Source organism: Enoplosus armatus, chromosome 21 (genome assembly GCF_043641665.1).
Source record: "Enoplosus armatus isolate fEnoArm2 chromosome 21, fEnoArm2.hap1, whole genome shotgun sequence".
Classification (NCBI taxonomy): domain Eukaryota; kingdom Metazoa; phylum Chordata; class Actinopteri; order Centrarchiformes; family Enoplosidae; genus Enoplosus; species Enoplosus armatus.
The window spans coordinates 5,237,415-5,261,970 of NC_092200.1; the positions used below are offsets into that span (position 1 = coordinate 5,237,415).

The 24,556-nt window shown below is 40.6% G+C and overlaps 1 protein-coding gene across 1 annotated transcript in view; it reads right to left on the minus strand.

Moving 5' to 3' along the window:
- LOC139304217 (RNA-binding Raly-like protein) overlaps positions 1–24,291 on the minus strand; it is a 47,189-nt gene extending 22,898 nt beyond the window's left edge. The window contains exon 1 of the mRNA XM_070928103.1: positions 24,036–24,291. Coding sequence (XP_070784204.1) covers positions 24,036–24,291 — 256 coding nt within the window. The remainder of the gene's footprint in view (positions 1–24,035) is intronic.
- Between the last annotated feature and the right edge of the window lie 265 nt (positions 24,292–24,556).

Consider the following 24,556-nt stretch of genomic DNA (forward strand, 5'->3'; position numbering starts at 1 on the left):
AATATGCCATTCTCTACCTCGACAGGTTGAGATTTTCACATAGGCCTTCCTCCTCCTGATGCTGAATCAGACCTCACATTTCATTCACTTCACTCTCAAGACATTAAATTAAAATATTTCGTCTACAAAAGACTGCAAAAAAAGAGAAGGAAAGTGTGACAGATGCCAATCACAAGTTCTAAAAGCTCAAGATGAAGTCTTCAATAGCTTGTTGTCTGAACATCAGTCCAAAACCCCAGAGATGAGCTTCAATATACAATAATCTACAACAGCGAAGAGCAGCCAATCCTCCTATTTGAGAACTCAGAACCAGCAAATATTTGGGATCTTTTGCTTTGTAAATGACTAAATGATCAATTAACAAAATTGTGGTTGTTAGTCAATTTTCTGTCAGTTCATTAGTTGATTAATCATTTCTGAACCAAAAATCTGAGGGGCTTCAACTAACGACCATTTTATCATGACTTGCCATTGCCATTATTTACTAATTATTCATTTAGTCCATAAAATGTCAGGAAAAAGCTCATTTTAAAATTTCACCCATGTTGACATATTTAAATTGCTTGTTCTGTACCACCAACAGTCCAAAATCCAAAGATATTTGGTTTAATATAATAGAAAACTAAGAAAACCAGCAAATGTTACCCTTTCAGAGGCTGGAACCAGTGATTCTTTTTGGCATTTCTGTTTAAATAACATAAATAAATAATCGATTAATTGACAAATTGTCCATTTCATTTCTACTTCTATGTCGTAGCAAACTCATCCTCTTCCCTGGCTTGACAACGATGACCAGTGCCTCATAAAATCACATCCACCCTCCATCCCTCCACTCTATAATACAGAGAAACATTATATATTAGTCCACGAAGCAGCCATTTTATTATGTATGACAACAACATTTCAGTGAACATCCCATTACAAAACTGGAGCATCTCTCTCTCTGTAAACACTCGAGTGTGACTTTCAGTCTGCTGCCCCGCCTCGGTGCCTCTCTGAGGCTGCACGGACCAAAGTCCAAGGGGATCAGCTCATAATCCCCGGCCCCTTCAGGCAGCGGCAGAACAGATGAAGGCATGGCATCGGTTTGAAATCACATCTGTGTGACCTGTAAAACCCAGCAAGCTGTCTCACGCAAGTCAACAATGATGCACTTAAAAAAAAAAAAAAGAAAAAAGGTGGACGATTCGGGCGGCTGGACGGATGAACACGGCACGGTGAGGCATGAAAACAAACACCTAATAAGCATTTAGAGCAAGTGTTTCCTCTGAGGCATGACAACCGTTGATAATCAGGTAACTGGGCCTAGCGTTAAACCTTCAATAGCAATCTTTGAGTTGCTTTGACATCATGCTGCTTTAAAATTCCTACTTAGACATTTATATTTCATTTAAACCAGGAAATAAAGAGAATTACTGATTGAGATAAATTTCACAGGCACACTGCTGGCCTACATCCATGGAAAAGTGATGTAACTTTGTACTGGCCTTTCAGACACCATGTTACACATCCGTGCATAGGTGTGTGTGAGTGTGAGAGACGAGTCAGGAAGAGAGACAGAGTGAGATGTTACAAGTTCTCTAATTATTTTCAGCGTGCTTGCCGTGACACTTGACAGACATTAATTTCGGCATTGTTCACACTGGTACACCGCTGCAGTCATATCTGTCGACTGTGCACATTAGATCTAATATTAATACATGCCATTCACCAAAGACTGTTGCTCTAAATATTCTGCTTCTTTGCGATAAGACAAAAAAGATCTGCAATTTTGCAACATTTTTTTCCCCCCACAAAAAGCTTAATGCACACAGGAATGTGGATAATAGGTGTCACTTACTTGTGAGTGTTGGTGTTTTCTACATGCATCAGCGCTCGTACATGTGTCACTGTGTGTGTGTGTCTGAATGCTTGTCTTTATGTCACACTGATTGGCGCTTCTCCTGGCAACAGTCCACACAGCCTTTGCTCGAGTAAACGCGAGCAGAGCTGCTGGTGGGAGAGACGGAGGACTCTGGGGGAGCGACATCTTGTGACAACTCTGTCACATTATTTCATCATCGATAGAGGAGTCTCATTAGGTCCGTTCTGACAGATAAAAATCACATCTCCAGGACAGAGTGGAGTGTGATGCGGTTGCTAGGACAGGTCAAAAGGAAATTGTGGAGGCACAGCTGGTGAAACTGTGGCAACTCCATCTTAGGTGGCAACTGAAGTATCTGGAACGGATTATATTCTGTAATTGCTTGTGATTTATTCAAGAGAAGCGGAGCGGCAGACTCTAACAGCTCCACCAAGGATTGTGTTGTGCATGATTTGTATTCCTTCCCATGGACACGCAAACTGAAATTTGGGGCAAAATGGAGCTAAGCTGAAAAGAAGTGTAGTCTGGAAGGCAGAAAAAACACTCACACACACAGCCACTACTGCCCTTGACACATGGCTTGAGATACATGGAGGACATCTGACAGAAGATGTAACAGGCTGCCTCTTGAGTCCCCCACCCCCACTCCTCATTTCCCCTCTTCCACCATCAGCAGCACAGCACACAAATACAGCCACGAACTAACATCTGCAGCCTTCAATCACGACAGAAACTGCAACTGAAACAAGAGGAGCTCCGGCCCAGACGTGGGGAAATGAAGTCTAAGGTGCGCGTGTCTACAAGAAGTTTCTTTGTATGTTTGATTTTCATTAGCATGCATCAGGCTTCAAAGTCTTCCTTTGCCCTACAGATGAAATCGCACAACCACTCACTGTACACAGACGAATATATAACACACACACACACACACACACACACGCACAGGAAACAAATCTCAGTGGCGCAGAGGGCTGGAACCCCATTTGATCTCCACAGATTCCTGAGCTGCAAAAATCTTAAATATTTATGGACTTCAACTAAAATACTCCGCGCTCAGGCTGGGGCTCACAAGAAAAAGAGGCTGAGAGGTTTTCTTTTCCTAATTAAATTAATCACAAAAGGCAACACCATAACAGCACCGCTCACAGGCACAGAGTTCACCTTTTGATGAAGAACAAAGCGAACGGCAGAGAGATAAATTTCCCCCGATGGGTGTTACTGGAGAGGGCTGGGTTTTACAGAGCACATTCATAACAACAGAAGAGATGTCTTTACTAGATTATTACTTACTAATTAATAAACAATCACTTGTAAAAGCTTTTTCACTTGTTACATTTTTATCACGCCTATGCAGCAGCGTTACACAGCACATTTCATATAAGAGCTGCTGGAGACATAAATGATAACTAACTCACACCTAAAGTTACACCTACACAAACCTTTTCACAGTTATATGTCACGCTCACTTCCATCGTTTGAGCATTGCTGCATTATGTGCTGCTAAAGAAATAAATAAAAAATCCCAACCCTCACACTAACTGATGGCAAAAAGAAGCACAAAGCACACTGTAGGAGTGAAATGTCAACCATCAGTTACAGCACTCCTTCACTACTTTTATTTTGACCACCTCCTCCAGCCACCAGTGCTTGACAACGCTTGTGCTTGAACCCAGTGAGCCTCTGAATTTGCAGTTTTGGTACATCCCATTATTGCAGAAATGGCTGATGAAGTCGACGGCAGCGAGTAAGTAGAGGTCACATCCCCAAATGTTTCTTATTGCAGCGTTTTTAACAGATTATGGGACACATAAGGAGCTAACCAAGGTGCTTAAAGTAAGCTAGCTATTGAATTAAGGCTATTAATATCACCTGGACCCTGTTGGTTAAAAGTACTAATAACTGTAGTTTTAGAAACATACCACCATACAATAAAAAGTTTAACCTTGTAAAAATACGCCTTAATATCAACAGGTTTACTGTCCATCATAAACATCCATCAAACTCCCCAGTACCACACAGAAACGTCGCGTCTTGTACACATTTCAACCACCATACATACAGTAGGGGGGCTTGCACCAGCAGTCTACAGCCACAGGCCGTCTCTTACAGTCTTTCTGGCCTAATAGCTGACAGGTTAAGTCCAGAACAGCTTCTTAAACACATCCCTTTTGTTTTTACCTTCTCCCAGCTCTTTGGCTCCTAAGGAGCTCCTGGAGTTCTTCACCCGCTCTGTCTCATGACACTGACTCTTCTATGCTTGCCGTCCAAATTTGGGTTTCCTCCCACCTTGTCAATATACAAGCTATGCTTCCAGAAAGTTGTGCAGTGCGATCTATTTGCAGCCTATGTGGAGCACAATGTAGTTTTGCAATTCCTCCGTTGAGGAGAAGAACACCAAGTTGTTTTTTTCTAAGCAGACCACAAACCAGCACTGCAAAACCTGTATCACACTCAGTCATGGGTGTACCAGACTGTAAAATGGGCGCCAACAACAAGTTAACGAACGGGTAATTAGTGAACCACAATGTGCTTTAAATATCAGAGCATGCACTGGCTCATGCAGCTCTAATTCTCCAGGCTGTATATTATGCAGTTACAGGGCTGCATCTAACAATTGTTTTCACTGTCAATTAAACTGCTGATTATATTCTCAATTAACAGATTAATCACATCACCATTTGGCCCATAAAATATCAGAAAATATTGGAAATAAAAACACACATTTTTTCACAATTGTCTTAAGACCAAGGTGACATCTTCAAATTACTTCTTTTGTCTGACTTACAATTCATAACCCAAGGATGGCCAGTTTACAATCACAAAGGCGGCAAATCCTCACGATTAAGAAGCTTGAATAAGGTAATGATTGACATTTTTGATTTTTGAAGCACCAGCAGCTCAGGGTTCACAAGAAATAGCACTTTGAAGCCCAACTGTTTATTAGAATTTACATGTCTCAGCATGAGGCCATGGATGAATGCGAACTGAAGCTAAAATGACTGTTTTCATTATTAATAGCAACCTCATAGCCTTGATGAGTCGACACATCTCTTGATAATGTAGGCTAACTTGAGCAGAGTGAATACATTACAACAGACAACAGAGCAGGTGCAGGGATGGCTCTCCAAACTAATAGCTCGATGCAAACACTCATTATCCAGCGTGCAGCAGGTGACTTGGCTTCGTGTTAGTCGTTTAAGTTGAGTATTAAACCAAATATACATATTTTATTACAGACAAAGAGAAAGCCCGGCAGACAGTGGTGGTTTTTAACTTTTGCAGCACGATACTGTGTCCGCATTTCATGCAAATTATAACAACTTAAACAGACCTGCACTCGGTTTAAAGCGATGCATCGAGGCACGCATATTTGCAACTTGTATCGAGCGACATCAGCGCAAAGATAAAGCCCTCGGTGTGTCATGAAGCCCCTCGTGATGATGTGTAAACTTACATCGGTGATTGCGACGCTTCCCCTTGTACATGGTCATTATGTACGGGTCCAGCTTTGCACTCTTTCAGATCCGCTTTCAGGTTTCCAGAGAGACTCGGCGTCAGGACTTCAGCGTGCTGCGATACTTTCTGACTAGATATAATTTAGCACCTCAGAAGGAGAGTCGGCTGCTTAAGAGCGGATCATACCATCTCAGAGACGGGAAGGGGGGGAGGCGGGCTACAGCGCGCCTCATCAACACACTCAGCCGCGGAGGGAAACTCGCAAATCAACAAAATTATGAAGCAAAAATCAGAAAATGAGGAAAACAAATAGCCATGACTTTACAAAACAACCATAAAATGCTCTGTCACGATTCATTTCGGTCACATCTACCCTCAGTTTATATTACATTACAAAATTCGTCCTGGTTGGTTTCACTGAATATGTGAGCGATTCTTGTGCGTTATTATGATTTTTTTTTTATGGTCACAAATCAACATTTACAAGCCACATTTCTGAGCTGATTGTCTATATCAAACTAAATATCAATATAAAACAAATATGTCTATGGTTGAATGTACCAAATACAAAATGTTCTTAAAACATACAGTGAAACATAGCAGGTTTTAATTATTTTTTTCTTTCATACACGTAAATTCATAATCCCTTAATAAAGACAGGCTTATCAGTGCAATGCCGTTTAACAAACAAGTGATGTTTTACCAAAGAGTATAATTTCTTAATGTCAGAAACTAATAAAAAACAATTTATGGCCAAGTTTCAAACTGCTAGCTAAGTCACTGTAGCTAGCTAGCAGCCACTGTTGACAGGAAGAGTCAACAGCCATGCTACTGGCTCTGTGAGGCTATACTAAACACCGTGGTGCTTTAAGCTAAATGCTAAAAATGCAACATCCTTACAGTGACGATGTTAACATGCTGATGTTAAGCAGGCATAATGTTTACCATGTTCACCATCTTAGCTTTGCATGTTAGCATGCTAGCATTTGCTCATTAGCACTAAACACAAACTACAGCTGAGGCTGATGGGAATGTCATTAGTTTTGACCTGATGATGGCACTAAATGAAAAGTCGGAGGATCATCAAAGTCAGTAGGATTCATCCTCTGGGGACAATAAATACATACGTCATTTGTTGAGATATTTCAGTCTGGACCAAAGTGTTGGACAGACTGACTGACATTGCCATCCACATTGCTAGCATAGCTAAAAATGCTAAATGAGTTGGCACTATGTCATCCACGTATATTTTTGCCACTTACTATTCTTCAAAAATGCCTCAAATTCATTCTGACTTTCTGCTGGGAATAATTCAATTCAGATTAATTCACAGTAGACACCCTCTACTTTAGATTCTCTGCCAATCCAACCTTTGAAAGAGAAACAAACCCTGACATCAAGTGCTGTCTGTGACCTTCAAGGTGACACTGTTTCTTCTTGATTCACACTGTAAAACAGTGATATATCCTTTCTGTATTAAGAGAATGCCGCTTTCCAGTGTAATACTGTGTCTGATTACTATCTTACTCCATATGAGCATGCACTGACATTGGCACAAAAATAATATTCCACTCCCTCCACAACCTCTGGGCACACTTCAGCAAAGGTGCATCTCATCTTACTTGCAAAGGGGGTGGTGTTGCTAAGGAGACAAGGATAAGGATGGATGTTGATTTTGTGCGATTCATTCCACTATATTACATTATTGTTGTGTGGGTTGAATAAAAACACTTTCTTTTTTTTTTTGGCCCAAGATGAATTGTGCAGTGGAAACAAACAACTGCATGGAAGTAGCAGGAATTCAATCAATATTGCTCTCCTGTGAAAGTGCTGCTGCTCTCACATGCTCCAGAATGACAAATGGTCTTCGTTATGTTTTTACTTTCAAACTTAGAAAAGATTAAATCCCTCAAAGTGAATTTTTGTGTAAATAAAATAGATCAATACAGCGGATATGATTACAGGTTCGTGCACTGGGGTATAGGTCAAAGTCAACTGTAACTGTAAAAAAAAATATATAAAGTATAAACATATTCTAATCATCTACAACAAGCAATGAGAAAAATCTAAAAAAGGTATAGCAGGGACATCTGCTGTCCATGATGGATTAATACAACAAACAGCCTCCAGAATACAATAGGAGGCATGTAGTTAATGTGGCACAAAAGGAGGGAATTTGAATCCCTCATAATTAATACTCTTAATGTGCTTCACTTTGTGACTCAAACATGAGAAATTAAAGAATGACTTTAAACAAGGCCAGCTGTGTTTAACATTCCCACCTGACCCAAGGCCTTTTTTAAGGAGCGTCAGACAGAATAAAACTCTGACTTTACATTTTCATTTTATTAAATATGTAGATTATTTAATCAAATGCTCCTTTGTAAGGCAGGGTTTAGCAGCGTTGTGGTGAGATGTGAAATATAAAAGTGCTGTATGAAAGGTACATCAAGGTTTATAGTGAATGTCTCAAAACTACAGAGGATAAAATCGGAGCTCCAGGACCACGTCAACTTCTGTGATCTCTATGAAGCTATTAAAGCAGCTATAAACAATATTTTTATATCAACAATGGATCAAATAACTGTAATGTGAAAGGGGTCGCTTGAAGTGATGAACAGAGAATTATGACCCAATTTTGCAGTCACCCTCAGTTCTAAAGAGCTCTTTTAGCCTCTTTCAGCTCATTGTTTTGGTTTTCTGACCCACAACTTTAATGTTTTGCTTCACTCTCACTGCTCTCATGAGTCTCCTTCAGCTGCAGCACGCAGGAAAGAGTTTGAATCAACTAAAAAGCAGATAATACTGTATGTCAACGTTGTGTTCACAGCTTGTTTCCACTGCCCCCTGGTGGCCACAAAAATCTGTTACTGCAGGTTTAAACTCTTGGTTTGGTTCCAAGTATTATAGTATCTAAATTCCCAATATTTATATGGGTAAAAACTTAAATATACACATCTTCCCAAAGGACCACAGTGCTGTCAAATTTCCACAGTTACTATCCATCACTGCTAGTAATGTATTACAGCCTCTTGTAAGCAGCATGTTATTTCCCTTGCTATACTGCACCACGGGGCTAGTTAAACCCAGTTAAACTGATTTCATTTAACAACCTGGGTGCTTTGTATGGAGGGGAGATTGACGAGAAATTACCAATGATACCAATGGATGTGGCGATTTCCTTAAGAAGTAAAAAAAGAAAGTCTTCAAAGCGCTAAGCACTTCATTACCCTTTTTAAGATACGAAGAGCTTCCTAGAAGATGTGCGTGCATCAACCTAATCTTAAGTGCTCTGCATTCTCAGGCAATCTCTGCTGGCATCTGAAACACACTCCCTGTTAACAAATGACCCTCATTTATAGCTGAGATGGAGAGGATGCTGTGGATGCCCACGGGGAAGATTTCCTACATGATGGATATAAATCTGCTCAAGCCATCACATCTCATTGGCCTATGACTTACAGCCTCTCTTAGCTCATTAGACAGGCTCTGCTTTTGGCACTGAGTAATTGCAAACGAATCTAGTGTGTCAACTGCTGCAACTGCTTAGTAGTCTGTGACAGCGAATCGACTCTCTTTGCTAATACTATGCTTACAGTCCCCTGGCAGAAAATGAGGGTACTTCAAAAATAACATTATTAAGGAGAAAACTGACATCCTATCCTACACACACGGTTGCTTCGAGTTGCTGAGTTTCTCATCTGAAAGCAAAAACTGCAGGAAACGTCTCAAAAGGTTTGCAAACCAAACCTGGGAAGGAAAATAGCACACTCTAGTGGAGAAAAAACTGTATGGCTGCTTCCAGCTGAGAGATTTAAGGGGAACATCAACATCAGTACTGAAAATAGTATTCACATGTTTTTTTCTATATTGCTGGCTTAGTTTGTGGATTTTCTTTATAAGCTGAATATCAGAGGGACAGGCTGTAGTGATGGTGTCATATAGGCATCTACTAGAGCTGCTCCATAAACAGTGAATAATGAAACACAGAGTATGAAAGCAGCCCTGGTGAATTTATATGCATGGGTGCATTTTCCTATCTGGCTGATTAAGCCCTGCATTTAAATAAACCTCCCTCTGAATCAGTGTCATCTGATGTTTTGCTCTAATTTCTCATTTAAAAAGGACATTTTTCTGTGTTTGTACATTTTGACTTAATGTTGTAGGGTGGATTCAGCTTTATTTTGAAATTTCCTGGCTACCTGTCTTGGAATGGAAAGTAAAATTGTTCATTGACTTGTACATTTCCCCCTCCTGCTTGTTCAGGGTCATGTGGAGCTGGAGGAAGGAGACTATCCCAGCATACCTTGGACCAAATTTGTCACCTGATGTTCTGCTCCAATTTTCAGTTTAAAGAGATGATTGTGTGTGTTTGCATGTAATGATGTTACTCTATAAAGTGACAGGAACAGCAAAATATAAATTCTGTTTTGGGGGGGATTTAGTTTATTCTGAAATTGCCTTGCTTTCTTTATTGGAACACATAAATGCTGATCATTCATCCATTCATTTCCCATTCAATTCAAAATCATATGGGGGCTATGAAGTCTATCCCAGCATGCCTTGGACCTAAGGCAGAGGACTCCGGTAAAGACATGTCTTTGGACGTTGGGAGAAAACTGGAGAAGATCAAATATGCAAACTCAATTATCAGGACCAACAACGAAAACCCAAGAGCTTCTTGCTGCGAGGTGACAGCAGTAACCACTGACTCACCAGTCCCATTTGGTCTGATCAATATCTCAAAAATACAGCACAAAATCTTTCCAATAAATCCAGTTTGTTACCAAATGTCTGTCTGGGTGATAATATCTGTAGTGACATTCTGTATTTGAGTTGATTTTAATGGCAGCTATCTATTTCTGTTGAGGGATACGTGTCATGTTTCTGAAATAGTGGAAATCACATTTTTATCTGACAGAAAGTCCTCAGTTACTGGCAGCTGAAGCAAAGCTCTTCCTATTTAAGGGGAAAAAGACCATGCTGCTAAGATCCACAATCCTCAACAAGAAAACAAATAAGCAAACACACATGTAAACACTCTCTTTTAATGTTTTTTTTTTTACACTAAATTGAGGTATTATTATCAAGAGGCTGGGCAGAAAAAAAAAGTTCACCCATCTAATATACTTTCATTTAATCTTTGCCTACGCTACACATGAATTACATTTATCCAGACTATAAAACCTCATATTTAGGCCCTAATCTGCATCGTCCCTCCCTCCTGTTTACCTCCTTTCCCTTATTTTCCCTCCATCTCTCACTCACTCCATTTTGTCTCTCTTCCCGCTCTCCCCCTCTCCATCTGTCAGGGTCAGCAGAGTGCAAAGAATCACATTAAGAAGTATTCAAATGTTGAACTAGTCGCAATTGCTATTCATACAGGCATCAAAGGCTGCCAAATCTAATTCAGCTCAGACGCTATCTGTGCCACAGTCGTTCACCCAGTCGGCAGAGATGATACAAACCACACAGGGCGGCGGGGGTTATAAAAACCTGACACACAGACAATAATGTCTCCTGGATGTAATGGAGCCACAAATGACTGCACCATTGCCCATAATGTTGAACGATTTTAACCAAAAGTGGGGGAAGAAAAGAGGTGGATGGATTTTACTTCATTTCTGACTCTACCTGCTGCATCTGAGCTGTGATTTCTTTGTCATGAGTTGAAAAGCAGCACTCGTAAAGAAAAGAGTCATTAATGCACCATGGAGGACAAATGGCAGATTGTCAGCTTTGGTTTTAAGTGAAGACCTTTACGAGACAAAGCACACTTTGGAAGTAATGTTCAGACACAGGTGTCATATGAGAAGCTCTGAATGTTAGCACTGCTGCTAAGGCATCTGCTCCGCAACTGCTAATCTTAAATATAACTTCTGTAATAATTTGTTCAAATGTTTCCATACTTAATATTGACATCACAGACCTATTTTACAAAATCTAACAAGACATTTTCAAATCAGAAACACTTGGCTGCATGAACATACAGCTCATCGCATGGAAAGAGTCAAATCTGGATGACGAAACAGATTTCTCAACTTTAGTTGACTTGTTCCCGCCACAAACTTTACATCTTACTGATCCAGAGTACACACCATCTCCATGTATGTGTGCAAAAGTCTGCTCTGCTCAACACTACAGTTGGAAATATAGCATTACAATAGATTCATTACTGTGTCATGGGGGGCTCAGAGGGGACTAACATACACACAAGTAATATGTTGCACACAGCAAATAGCAGTAGCATAAGTGGAGAAGAGTTAGGAAGTCAGGAAACTGACGCAGTAATGTCAGTTACACAGCAATTTCTATCTTAAGTTAGCAACATTAGCTAACATTAGCCATCATAAGCTACTGGTCATACCACACCAAGTGAGGCTGTATTAGCAAAACCCCTGAGTATGTTGAATTGATCAATGGTGAGTTGTATTTCTTGTGCATTCAACTTTCCATTAGTAAGAGGAATAATTTAACTTGAACTAATGCCTAATTCTAACCTCAAACCTAGCAGCCTTTTAAAGAAGTGCCGCAAAATTGTCACCTCTCAAATGTCCTCACTTCTCATGTTAACTAAAACTGGTCCTCACAAAGACACAAGAAGGCTCACACACACCCGAGGTGACTGCAGTACTTTGTACACAAGTAAAACTGTGATAAATCTGAAATATATTTTACTGTAATTATGCTGTAATGATTTATTTAATTGATTATACTGCACATGAACATTATATTCAATAATGTATAATGTAATGTTATTTGCCCCTCTGCTTCCAGACCTTCAACATGATGCGTGTCAAATCCAATTGCACCTAAATCCAGACTCATCCTCGGCTTTCAGAAGGTCACACACGAGCTCATTAAGACAAAAAGGCAATTTAAGAAACTGAAACCAATTATAAAAGGAATTGATTCAATAAAATGTTTTTTTTATGGCATGATTGCAACTTAATGCTTACTGTATTGGTTATGACAGAAGTGGTAATAACTGCTGCGTACCACAGTGTGGTGCTCAGTGACCGCCGAGTGAAAAAGTGCCTTTTTACACACACACACATCCTCCTGATTCCATGATGTCCATTTACTCCATGTATGAGGGGAGGAGACTGACACTGTCTTGACCCATCATTTCAAACCAAATGAGCACTTGATGAATTTCCCCTTTTGTTATAACAAGCGCTTGTCTTGGCCGAGGCTCAAATCTCACTTGACAGGACGGCTCCCACAACTCAAAGTAATGAAGGCAGCCCATCTTCCCCCGTTAGATGAGGTGCATAAATACAGACACAGCTCATTAATATTTCTGTCACACAGGTAGGCTACGGAGAAAACGGTGACACACTTTACAGCTCAAGCACTCCCTCTCAAGTCCCAGAACTCATCAGCTGCATAGGCCCACTTAGGTCTGTTCGCATAGTGTGCCCTGAAAACTAAGATGCTTAAGACCTTGGTACTGATTTCACATTACATAGGACAACACAGGCAGACAAGAATCCTGCTTTGAGTCATTCTTTATCCATCTTTCATGTATTACATTCATTTTTTAGTCGTCCTGTATGAATATTCTATGTATGTAACTGTCCCGTTTTTACCAACAAATGTTCTTCCTTTTATATAATCATTAGTTTTGGAAGTTGTTTACCACTTCATACTCCTCCACCAAGGCTACAGGCTAATAAGAAAGTGTGAACAAGCCACAAGGAGTTGTCAAGGTCAGGAATGCACTTCAAACCAGCTGCTATCTATAGAAGACAACCCCTCCCTGGGTGTATAAAGGTTTGTCAATTTTTCCTTGGAGACACAGAGCAGACAGCTGTGTGTTATGCCTCCTCTCCCTCAACAGCTGCATTACAGGGTTGGCCATCCTGTCAGCTCGGTTCAGTGTGCTCCTTTTTATTGAGTATCTCCTTGGCCATAACAACTTAACTCCTATCCAAAGTGAATTTCAACAAGCAGGCCGTCCTGTCTTTTAATCAAATCTTCACTGAATATGCAAAATATTCAGGACACTTCTTATAAAGAGGTCAATTCAGGTAGAATTCATTATCCTTCACTGATTTCCCTAATTAAATCTATGGCAGTCACAAAGGAGGAGGCACAGATAAAGAAGGAGCTGAGTTTGAGGAAAGAGTTTAAAGCGTTGAGATAAGTGAGATTGTGTGAAACGGGCTGCAAAAATATCAGGACTACAACACCAGATGTGTTGTTTAATCACTGTACATTCAATTAGACCTATGTTTGCATGTGGATCTTTTGTCAGGAACAAATCTGTGCCCTCTCAGTGGCAGAATAATCCTGCTTGCTGCTCCTTCACTCCCCAAAAATAGCACAGGCTTGAGGTCTGAGAAGGCCAAGTGGCCAGTTTTGTCATGCACCAGTGCTCTAAACAGTGCTCCAAGTACCTTGGGATGGTTATGGCCTGACTGTAAACTGTGTCTGGATGGTGTCAGAGAGGTTACTCGTGGCGGCAGCTAATGCAAAAGTGTTGACTGCAATAAACTTGAGGTAGTTAACCGCCATCATGCTCGGCCTGACCTTTACCGGACAATGGAGCCCAAGGCTGGGTCCCATCCTCCAGCTGTGAGTCAGTATTCCACACTAACAACTGGATGCAATGATTCACAAGCCCTCAGCTTTGCAGCGCAATTGGCGGGGTGGCCTTGTGAGTAAGAGGATGAAGGAGCGAGGAAGGGTGGAAGCAAAGTAGCGTGAGTGAGCGAGGAGACGGAGGGAGAATAAATGCGGAGTCAAATAAGGAAATGTGAGAGGAAAAGTAAACACATGAGAGAGCAAAAGATTGCTCCGGGCGAGGTTATGGGCTGTTTTTAATGTTATTTTGTTTATACTGTCCATCTTCATTCAGGGCTAGAACTCCCCAGTGAGTCTGTCACAGTGATTCTTAATTCGCACACTAAGCGGGGGGAGTCAAAGGGGTTACACTGCAGAGCCCTGTGAGCACGGGTCCGCAGAAACCCTCCGGGGTCGCAGTAATTATCACTGCATGTGTAATCACAAGTCACAAACCATTACTCATACAATGCGTCACCTTTTATCGCCTGGATTTATCTTTTGTTGTTCAGCCTGAGGTGCATATCGACAATTATGGCGTGAATTAAGAGACAGACATGACTGACTGGATCAATTATTATGGAGTGTTAAAGGGCAGATTTTCCATTCTGGGGGTCTGCGTCAGGCCTGTTATGAAGGTCTGTCAGTTCAGCTGATGCTCCGTGTAAAGGTCGCACTGCAGTGGTCTCTGTCATAGCAAGACTGCACACCTGGCACAAACACACACATACACACACACACACAGTTTTCTCATTGAAGTATTATCTCCCAGCATGCACAAGTAGAGCATCTGTAAGAGCACTAATCCTACACACAAGGCTCATTACTCTTGATACGTGTTGCTGGGACTCATGCAGATAAAGTCAGAGTGAAGACAAGCCTCTTTAGTTAATGTGCTTATTCAAAATATGTTGTCAGTGTGCCAACATGCATATCTAATGTAACTAATGTTTTACTTTTTGCATTATGAGAAAGTCCAGATCTCAATTTTCAGCCAATGATCCATTCATTCAGACCCATCCCATGTGCATCAGCATGCCCTGAATGTGAACCTAAGCTCTCAATAGTAAACAGGCATCTCTCATTATGCACAGAGAACAATTATCTAACTCCGTTCTACTTCAGCGGTCCAAAGCCACTTCCCCTTGCTGTCTTTGTCCCTCCCCACCTCTCTCTCTCTTTCTCTGTAGACGGATGTAATATTAATGAACACATCTTAGCCAGGATGCTTGTTAGGCTTCAAGCTAATCCTGTTAGTTTGAAGCCTCACTGTCGCCACTGTTCATCTCAGACTGGCCTCCCATCAGTTTATTTACTAACTGCTATAAAAGAAGGGACAGAAGCTTCAGGGATCCCCAACCAGCTAAAAGGGGGGGGAGGGTAGCCTCAGACTCTGAGGTGGCTGGTTGGTCAGATGGAAGATATGAAGACAGGGATGAAGATGGATGTGTCTTCTACTTACTGACTCATGTCAGCAGCAATGTTATATTTCAGGTCCTGTCATGGCCAATGATAAGGAAAGTTACTTTTGAAAGAAACAAATCGCTCTACTTTACTACCTTAAAAGCAAATTAGTTGCATTTTCCAAAATGAATGTGTAACTTGTGTTTTGTTGTTGTTGTCTATGTGTAAAAATAGTGACATTAATTGCATTGTTTTTTCATTTTCTTGTCGAATATTTTGTTATTTTCCTCTGACCTAATTAAAACCAATAGGTAGATTAGTTTTTAAGTAATAACTATTACAACTGGGCTATGAAATACATAAATCACCATAAAGCATTGTTATCACACACAATAAAAAAATATCCCATATTTAACAGCTCATATGTAGTCAGTCATACACAAAGAAATGTCCAGTATATTATATATTATACTTTATAGTGACGTGTTTGGGGTCAATTACACCCCTCAGACGTCAAACTGCCTGTCAGACCTCTCAAACTGCTATAAAACTAAAATAACTGAAATCCGGACAGATTTATTTGAGATTAAGGAGGGGTAATGCTGTGTGTTAAGTGCTGCAAACATTGTGTTAAACCATGTTTTACAGCTATGGGTTCTTTCTGAAACATGTCATCAGTTCAAAATCATGTTTATAAGCAATTGTCACACAATTAGTCAGGAAGTATTAAGCTGATAAAACAAACAAAGGTCTCCAGGACCTCAAACAGAACATTACGGTTTAAATACTTTTGTGTTACCCTTTTCAAAAATGGCTTGTCTGCATTTGGGTTGTCAATCTTTTCATTTATTTATTTATTTTTTTTAATGTGATGTAAGAGAGAGGCTCAGCTTTCTGTTTTGTCTGTATCAAGAAGACTTTCATCTGTGAGAGCTTACATAAGATTTTCTGTTTTTGCTGTTGTTTTTTTATTAAATTTATGCTAAAGGATGTACTGTGGAAGAACTTCTAAAGTAACGCACATTTTAATTGAAATAGACAAATCAAATTAAAATCAATGTAGTTTCATGAGTTACCATGTGACCTGAGAACAGCAAAGAGCACTCAGTAATTATTCTTAGAAGCCCCATCCATATATCTTTTTTTCCAGTTTAGCTACATACATCTAAAAAAGAGTCTCTCTACCTTTTCAAACCTCACTTTCATTGCCGAGTGTCTGTATTTGTATGGAATACATTAGGAGGAGGTAGGGTTTAAATCTTTTTGTGTTTTGGATCATTTTGTTTACATATGTGGATTATGCGAGCAACTGGATATCCACCGGGATATGGATATATATATAGAGTGGATATAGAGTGAATATTACATTTTTCATTTTGGGCATTTGTCTAGAGCTGAGGAAGCAGGTTTCGTTGTTTTGCTCAAAGACACTTTGACACATTGGCTTTTGTACGAGAATCCAAATTATAACCAGCACACCACTCTGCACCACGACTGTGGTTTTTATATGTTATACTATATCAACTTGTGGCCTGTTGCTCTGCGGCAGAGGTGACGGAAAGCAACATTTTGTGAGAATTAACTAATTCTGCTCATACTGATAATGACACTCATAACTAAACTATGTTACTTACTGCATAACCATAACTATAGCATAACTGATAACTGCAGACAAACTAAACTAAACTAAAACGAGCTTGTTTCCTGATTTCTACACACGAGTATATGCACCCACACACACATATGCCCACACACACACACACACACACACACACACACACACACACACACACACACACACACACACACACGGGCACAGGTTTCTGGAGCCCACTGAGCCCTGCGCTCTGACTCTGATTCACAGCTCAGTGTTTCTCTACCTTCTGAACCTCGGTTTCTAATCAGAGAATTAGCTGCAGTTTCCCCTGCCAAAATCCACACAGTAATCCATCTCACTTTGTCCACACTGTGGCTCATGCCCCACTAAAGCATTTGTCAGAATGCATGAAAGAGAGAGAGGGATACAGAAAGAGAGGGACAGAGAGAGACAGAAAGAGACACTGGCAGCCGGGGAAATGTGCTTTCCTGGTTTCCTGGGTGGTTTTTTATTAAAGCCTATTAAGTGCACAATGACAATCTTTACATTTCTTCAGTATTGTTTCCACAAAAGACACACTGAATACATTACAGCTCGGACAAATCCTTGGCTCGGCCATACTGTTGATGTTATTGTGTGACTGCTCTGTACCTGGCGTTATGGATGCTTTTGTCGAGCGCTGGGTCAGGCCAACTGTGCATTCAACGTCCGGCCCAGTCTCTCAGAGCGTGATTAATGAGGGAGGAGACGGACAACCAGGGTGCATTCTAATCACCCACAAGGACAAGGAAGAGATATGGAAAGAGAGGGAATAAGAGAGCAAAGAGAAAGAAGGAGAGAGAACGAGATTATGTATTGATATTACAGTTTGTGTGATACGATTTTACTGTTTGCGCTCTGGTTAAAAATCCTTTTCTGAGTGAAGCACAAACCTGAATTCTCTTCCCATCTGCAAGCACACATAGATCCCACATACAAGCACACACACATGCTCAGACTGAATACTCTCACAGCCTCAGAAGCAAACACGGGGACATGAAAGACACAGAGGGGGCCTTATGGGGGTTAGCTTTGGCAAGGCTCAGTCCAGTGGATCAGGACGAATTGGCCCATCTAGTTGCATACTGCAATACCCATAAGGCCTCTCACTCATGGCTGTTCATGCCTCTGAACCTGGCTCTCAAAATAAAGTTACTGAGCTGTGCAGTTATTGTAGACATAGTTGGAATTATCTATGCAAATTTCAAAGTGAAAGCGAGCCTGTGAATACTAATATGGTGAATGATAGAGAGAACCACAGCGGCCAGGTGGTGAAGATGCAAGAGGATTGGTATAAGACATTAGACACTTGGGTGTTTGCTTATAATGTTCAGCCTGTCATATTTAGCATTTAAGGAGTTGCATGTATTTTGTGAGGAAGAGTTGCAACCTCTTCTTTGTCTATATGAGTCACTGCATGCCCTTCTTTTTCCAGAATGCCTTTGAATCTAAACACAAACCGGTGAGTTTAACGAAAAGCCTTCGCAGTTTTAATTCTGGGGGGCCGACACCAAATTCTGACTCAAAGGAATAGTTTGACATTTTGAGAAATGTGCTTAATCCCTTTTTTGCCAAGAGTAATAAGGGAAGATTGATACCACTCTCCTAGCATCATTTCTGTACAAAAAGTCCAGCCCATAACCCCCCCTAAAACCACAACTTTATCACTGTAGTCCACTGTAGGACTGCTCCAAATATTACAATATTACATTGCAACAACTGTATTTGGTTGGTTCTCAACAAGATGAAAACACGTGCATATGCCTCCAGTAGGTGTATTTTTACACTGTCAACACAAATACTGTGGCCACACTTACAGCAGTTCTCCCTGCAAACTCTCCTTCTACCTGTCCCTGCTCAGTCTTCTCCCTCTTCCCATTATAGTTCAGTTTCTGTGTCCTGTGCTCCTTGCTATGCATCATGTTGGCCCAAAATGACGATTGATTGCAGTGCCACTGCCTTTGTAATCCGCTTAGGATGGATTTTGCATCTAAATCACTTTATTATTTATGTGCCTAACTCTTGCCAATGCCATTTGGAGGCAGTATGATTGGTGATCCATCACACATTATCCTTCAGTGTGGTCATTAATATTGTAATGGGATGGACCTTCACCATGAAACTTCCAGGTGGAAGGCAGTGCAGATCTCTGCAGATTATCAGGTGTGCTTGCTACCAGACGGACTCTCCAGAGATGTTGTTAGTTCTGTTAACCTCTCTCTGCCGTTCTGCCGCTCTCCTCTGCTCCCAGGTTTCACAGCAGCTTGTATCTTCATACATGGCCTCTCTTAGAAAAATATGGGATGTTCTTTTATTGCCCTTTTCCATCAGGGCTCCAATCACCACCTGCCAATCACACGCATCTACTGCCTACAGGCAGACACACACAAGCACACGGTGCCACATCAGGACACAATCGAAACAACCACCTCTGTAGATGAAAAACAAGAAATGACAGCTACTCATCTTACCACATAAAGGGCAAGAGTGATATGCATCATAATGTATTTGGTGTGAATACATGAAAGGAGTCTTACAATCAAAACTCTTGAAGTCTTTTAAAAAAAAAGAGTTAGATTTTAGCTAGCTGCAATAAACACATGCACGGGGTGTTCAGCTAGCATATGGGTTATATACTGCCAGTGTATTATTTGGAAACTCAGCAGTAACATGATCAGGCTTAGTGCATGCTGGGACACCTGAGGGCAAGAAATCTGTCGCTCTTTGTCTCTATGGCAGCCCACTGAGGAGCGAGGCCGTCGAGATACAGCAGACAGATCTCAGTGGGTGAAGAAGGAAACTGCTCAGATGCATTTGAGGTTCATGGATGCCAGCAATCATCATGTCACTATGTCGCGAGGAATTCCCCCCAGTCAGCTTTTAGCCAGAGGGAAGGGAACACACAACAACACGAGTGAGACGAAGACAAATTTGTACTTAACGTGCCTTATGCCACAGCAGAGCAGCTGACCTCAGATGGCTGTAACACTTCTGTGATTGTAAGTGATTTTATTGTGATTGCAATGACATAGTTTGAAGGCTAAAATGGAGACAGCCATGGAGAGACACTGGTGTGCTAATTACACTACATATAACGCACTCCTCTTGTAAGTTTTGCCTCACCTGTTAGATCAGAACACACTTATCATACCTTTATTATTATTAGTAGTAGTAGTACATGAAGTCCCATGACTTCACTTGCAGCTCACCTTATAGCTCCACCCACCTGAGCAGAGACTCAGCCAGACTAAATGAAAACACCTATGTAGGCTTGCAGTGCCTTTAAAACTTATTTTGGATAATGGTCAGACATCACCAAGCACATCTCGGAAAACCAAATGGAAGTATTAAATCTAGCTATAAACATTTTGCTGACATTACATTGGTAGGAGTGCTCCATAATTTCTTGATTGATGTCTGCATGTCTGATATCATTCCTAATATAGTGTATTTATTTCCTAGAAATATAAATAAAGACAGAACACTGTGGTTATTTGTATATCTTATAGCATTAACTGGAACAAAGCCTGGGTACAGTATATGACATTATAATGTCCAGTAAAGTGCATTATTTGTTTATAATAACTGCTAAAACAGTACACTATACATATTATACTTCACAGTATTAAGTTGGAAACATCACTTTAAATGTTTCAGCACTATGAAGAGACATAAAAGCATACTAAATCCATTTTTTCCTTGATTTTTGATGTTAATTGCCACTATCAACCCAAAGTGGAAGCAAGACTCACAGCTGCAAAACAGTAAAACTTATTTTGAATAGTGGTGAGCCATCTCCACGAACATGTTATCAAACTAATAATAAAGTATTCAACCTTTAGACAAACACTTTTCTTTCTCTTTTAAGTTTTCAATATTTTAAAATGGTACGCGCAGTTCAAAAACCTTTGGTATCATGCATGTATAGTATTGTTTCCAGTTCATTTCTATATTTATACTATACTATATTTGTATACTTTTAATTAACTGGGACACCGTCTGGGTTTTAATGTTTCAGCACCATGGAGAAAGAGATAACATATTCTTCATGTCTGCTCTGCAAGACTCAACATCTGTGTTCACGTGGAGTGCTTTCAGAGAAATGTCTTCATGCTTGTGACTCTGAATTGCGTAGAGACACTGCACTTACGCCATTCAGAATAGCATTGCATGCACTGCTATTTAGTAATGATTGCTGAGCTCACAATCCTAGATGTAATCTCATAAACTCCTATTCATATTTGATAGGGTAATGGAGCATCCATTTTTTCATTCAGCGGCGGGGGGAGGAAGGTGTTTCCAGCTGTGTTATTATAGCATTTTTGCATTCTTTCATCAGCTGTTTTTCATCCATTCACACACGCACACACAGAGTGACAGTCTCATCTTCTGTGGGGGCGGCAGACCACGACCTTTGACACTTGTGTATCATTGAGTGCACAGATTAGTCATCACCAGTGCGTCTGAGCAGCTGAGGTGGATCGGTGCAGTCGCAGTATGATGTGATTATTCCACTGACCTCTTTTCCAGTGACCACTGCCAGCAGAAAATCATGCTTTTCAAATGTACCTCTGCCTCCACAACAATATGCTCTGCTTCTTTTCATGTGGGCTGTGGATGATCTCAGTAAACATATCCAACCGTGGTTGCAACACCAACATATTTGAATGCAATTCCTCCAGCAACACAGCAATATTAGCTTACCTACAGACGTGATCTCTGAAAGTGAGGTGCAGCCAACTTGCAGGTAATAACACTGTAATGAAACGTTTTCCAACAGGAAGATAGATCCTTTGCAAAGGTCATTCGTCAACTCCAAATCATTATGTGGCTGATTCATTTCCCCCCACCATGTTAATATAAAAAGCATCAGCTTGGGAGGATGAGACTGAGGGTGTCCTTAATTGTCAATTAAGGATGTATCTCCCAGTCATACTCCCGCCACATGACTTGTAGATTGAGTGATAGCAATGAGGGCAGGATTGTCTTGCTGCAGGGTCGGTTTAAATTGAACTCTGGAGTAATGAAAATACTTTCGATTATGTTTGCTTTCCCAACCAAAAACAAGCAATCACATGTGACGCGAGTCAAATGATTTGCAGGGAAGTAACATATAAATCACTCACATTATTATTATGGATATGGTAGAGTGCTCAGTGATGGGTCTGGCTCTGACTGGCGTTGGTCCTGGTTGTGACTAGGTTTTAATAACTGATGTGTTTTTCTTGCTTATTCGCTGATTACAACATCCATAATGCCAAATATCAAACTAATGAAAGCAAAAACACATTAGCCATCATTAATCAGGCAAGGAGAGCTCATCATTACTTGCTGTGGATTTCTGCTTTTACCATCATGGAACAATAGATAGAGATAACACAAAATATTTCATTAAGCATTGTTGCTGCATTTTCAGTGATGTCAAATTACGTTTTCTTCTATGTTAATTGTGGAAACATAATACATATCCAAACAGACAGGCCTTCAGAAACAGCCAACATCATCTTAACAGTAGGAAAGCAAATGAAGAAAGCACCTAGCAGCCAGATGGATTTTAGAAGGCTTCGACATCCGAGACAGATCATTGGTTTGATGTTTAGGTTGATAAATGCTGTTTAGAAAAAAACTAGCAGGCCGATAACTTGTCCTGTTAATGCAGAGGAGACACAATAACCTTTAAATAAGCTTTGTATTTTCTTTCTTTAAATATTCAATCTGTATTCTGCACTTAAATTATGTTAGTTACAGCCAATGTTCATTAACACAGAAGTTAACAGTCTGGGGAATATTATTTTCACTGGGTAATGCCCTTGAACTGGGATTGTTTACCTCAGTTCATTATCTTACATAAAACTTTCTTTCTTTCACTACCAACCCTAACCGCCCTGAGGATACTGTATAATTGAGCGGCAGAGTGTGTGAGCAGTTAGAAAAATCATCTTCAAGCGAGAGCTCAAAAACATGCTGAAATGTCCATAAAGACACTATCTTCATACACATACCATTCACTCTAGCTTCCCTAAGATCAAACAGACACCATTAATGACATTAGGTGACACATTATAATGAAGCAAAGCCAAAACAAAGTCCACTTCAACCCGAGTGTCCACCTGTAGGTTCTGAGACTATGTTCCCTTCGGAGGGACGTTATTGTCTCCACTGTGCCAAATAGCAACTCTGCACATATTCTACATTCACATAATAATCCATTCCTGTTCTGCACTTAACTTCTTTCATGCACTGCTCCCTTTGAGCATCTCATGCTGATATTTTTAACTGTGTAACATACTGACACTCTGTGATATTTGCACTCTTTACACTCTGGACCGCAGGTTCCCTCGTTGAAATACCAAACACATTGCAAAGACTTTAATCAAAAGGTCTCTCGCCTATATGCAGTATTATCCAGTCACGATCATTTTCAAATCATATTCGAAAGCAGGATCGTCAAGGAATGTGCTCTGTTGTATCTTTGTAATTCATCATTAGGCTTCACAAAGATGTTTTGACAAGATAAGGCTCAAGACGGTGCCTTTCCCACACAAAACTAATTCTGATCAAGCAAAACAAATATGACTAAAAAACATTTTACAGTCAACATCCGCAAAAACAACCCATTGCAAAGTTCATGCACAGCAGAAAATCAATGCTTGCACAGCATATTGTAGCTGCGTCCCATGCCACTTAACATATTCTGCTCTGCTAAAGAAGTGTGTTTCAAGAACTTTGACATAGTTTTTGCAAGTTGCTGCCTGGTAAATGCTAAAATCAAACTGTGCTTACATTCACTAGTGGATCAGTTAACGGATCCAGCAGGGATTTTCTCCAAAACAGCGTGACAACAAACACAGACACTTCAGCATTTAGGAGCCGAGGGAAGTTCTAAACTAAAAGTCTGAGAGATGCCTGAGGCATTTTGTGTTCCCAAGAGAGACAATCCATTCCTCTAGCAAAGAGCAGGCTTTAACAAAACATTCTGTATTTCAAGGAGAAAGTTTTTGCCAAGTGCTGTATGGACTGTATCTCACTGGCCCTTCATGAGTTCCTAATGGCGTCTGAAATGCAAGCAATGCAAAAAAAAATCACACTAAAGCAAAGAAGACTTACCAAGAGGCTGTCCAGCGATGATACGGGAATTTTCTCCCGCCACAGCTGCCCGGGCGTTCCTCTCGTTCAAATACTGTACAAAGGCGTAGCCCTTGTGCACAGAGCAGCCCACTATCTTGCCGTACTTGGCGAAGATGACCTCTATGTCGGTCTTCTTGACGATGGCTGTGTTGAGGTTGCCGATAAAGACTCTGGAGTTGAGGGAGCGCGGGTCATTCTTGTTGGTCACGTTGCTGGTCTGGATTTTACCAGTCATTCTCCTCCAGTTGCCCTCCTGGTACACAGACAGAGGGGGGAGGGGAGGACATAGCTTTAGAGGTTTTGGACAGGCCGACTCCTGCTAATTCTGCTAAACACTGTGGAACCCCAAAGTCTACAATTTTAAATCAATAAATAAGACATAATCCTATAGTAAAATATATAACTCAACCACTAAACGGTCAAATAATTGAAGGAAAAACAAATCATTATAATGAAATGTAATTTTATCCTTCACATTTTCATATTCCCCCAGCCTCCCA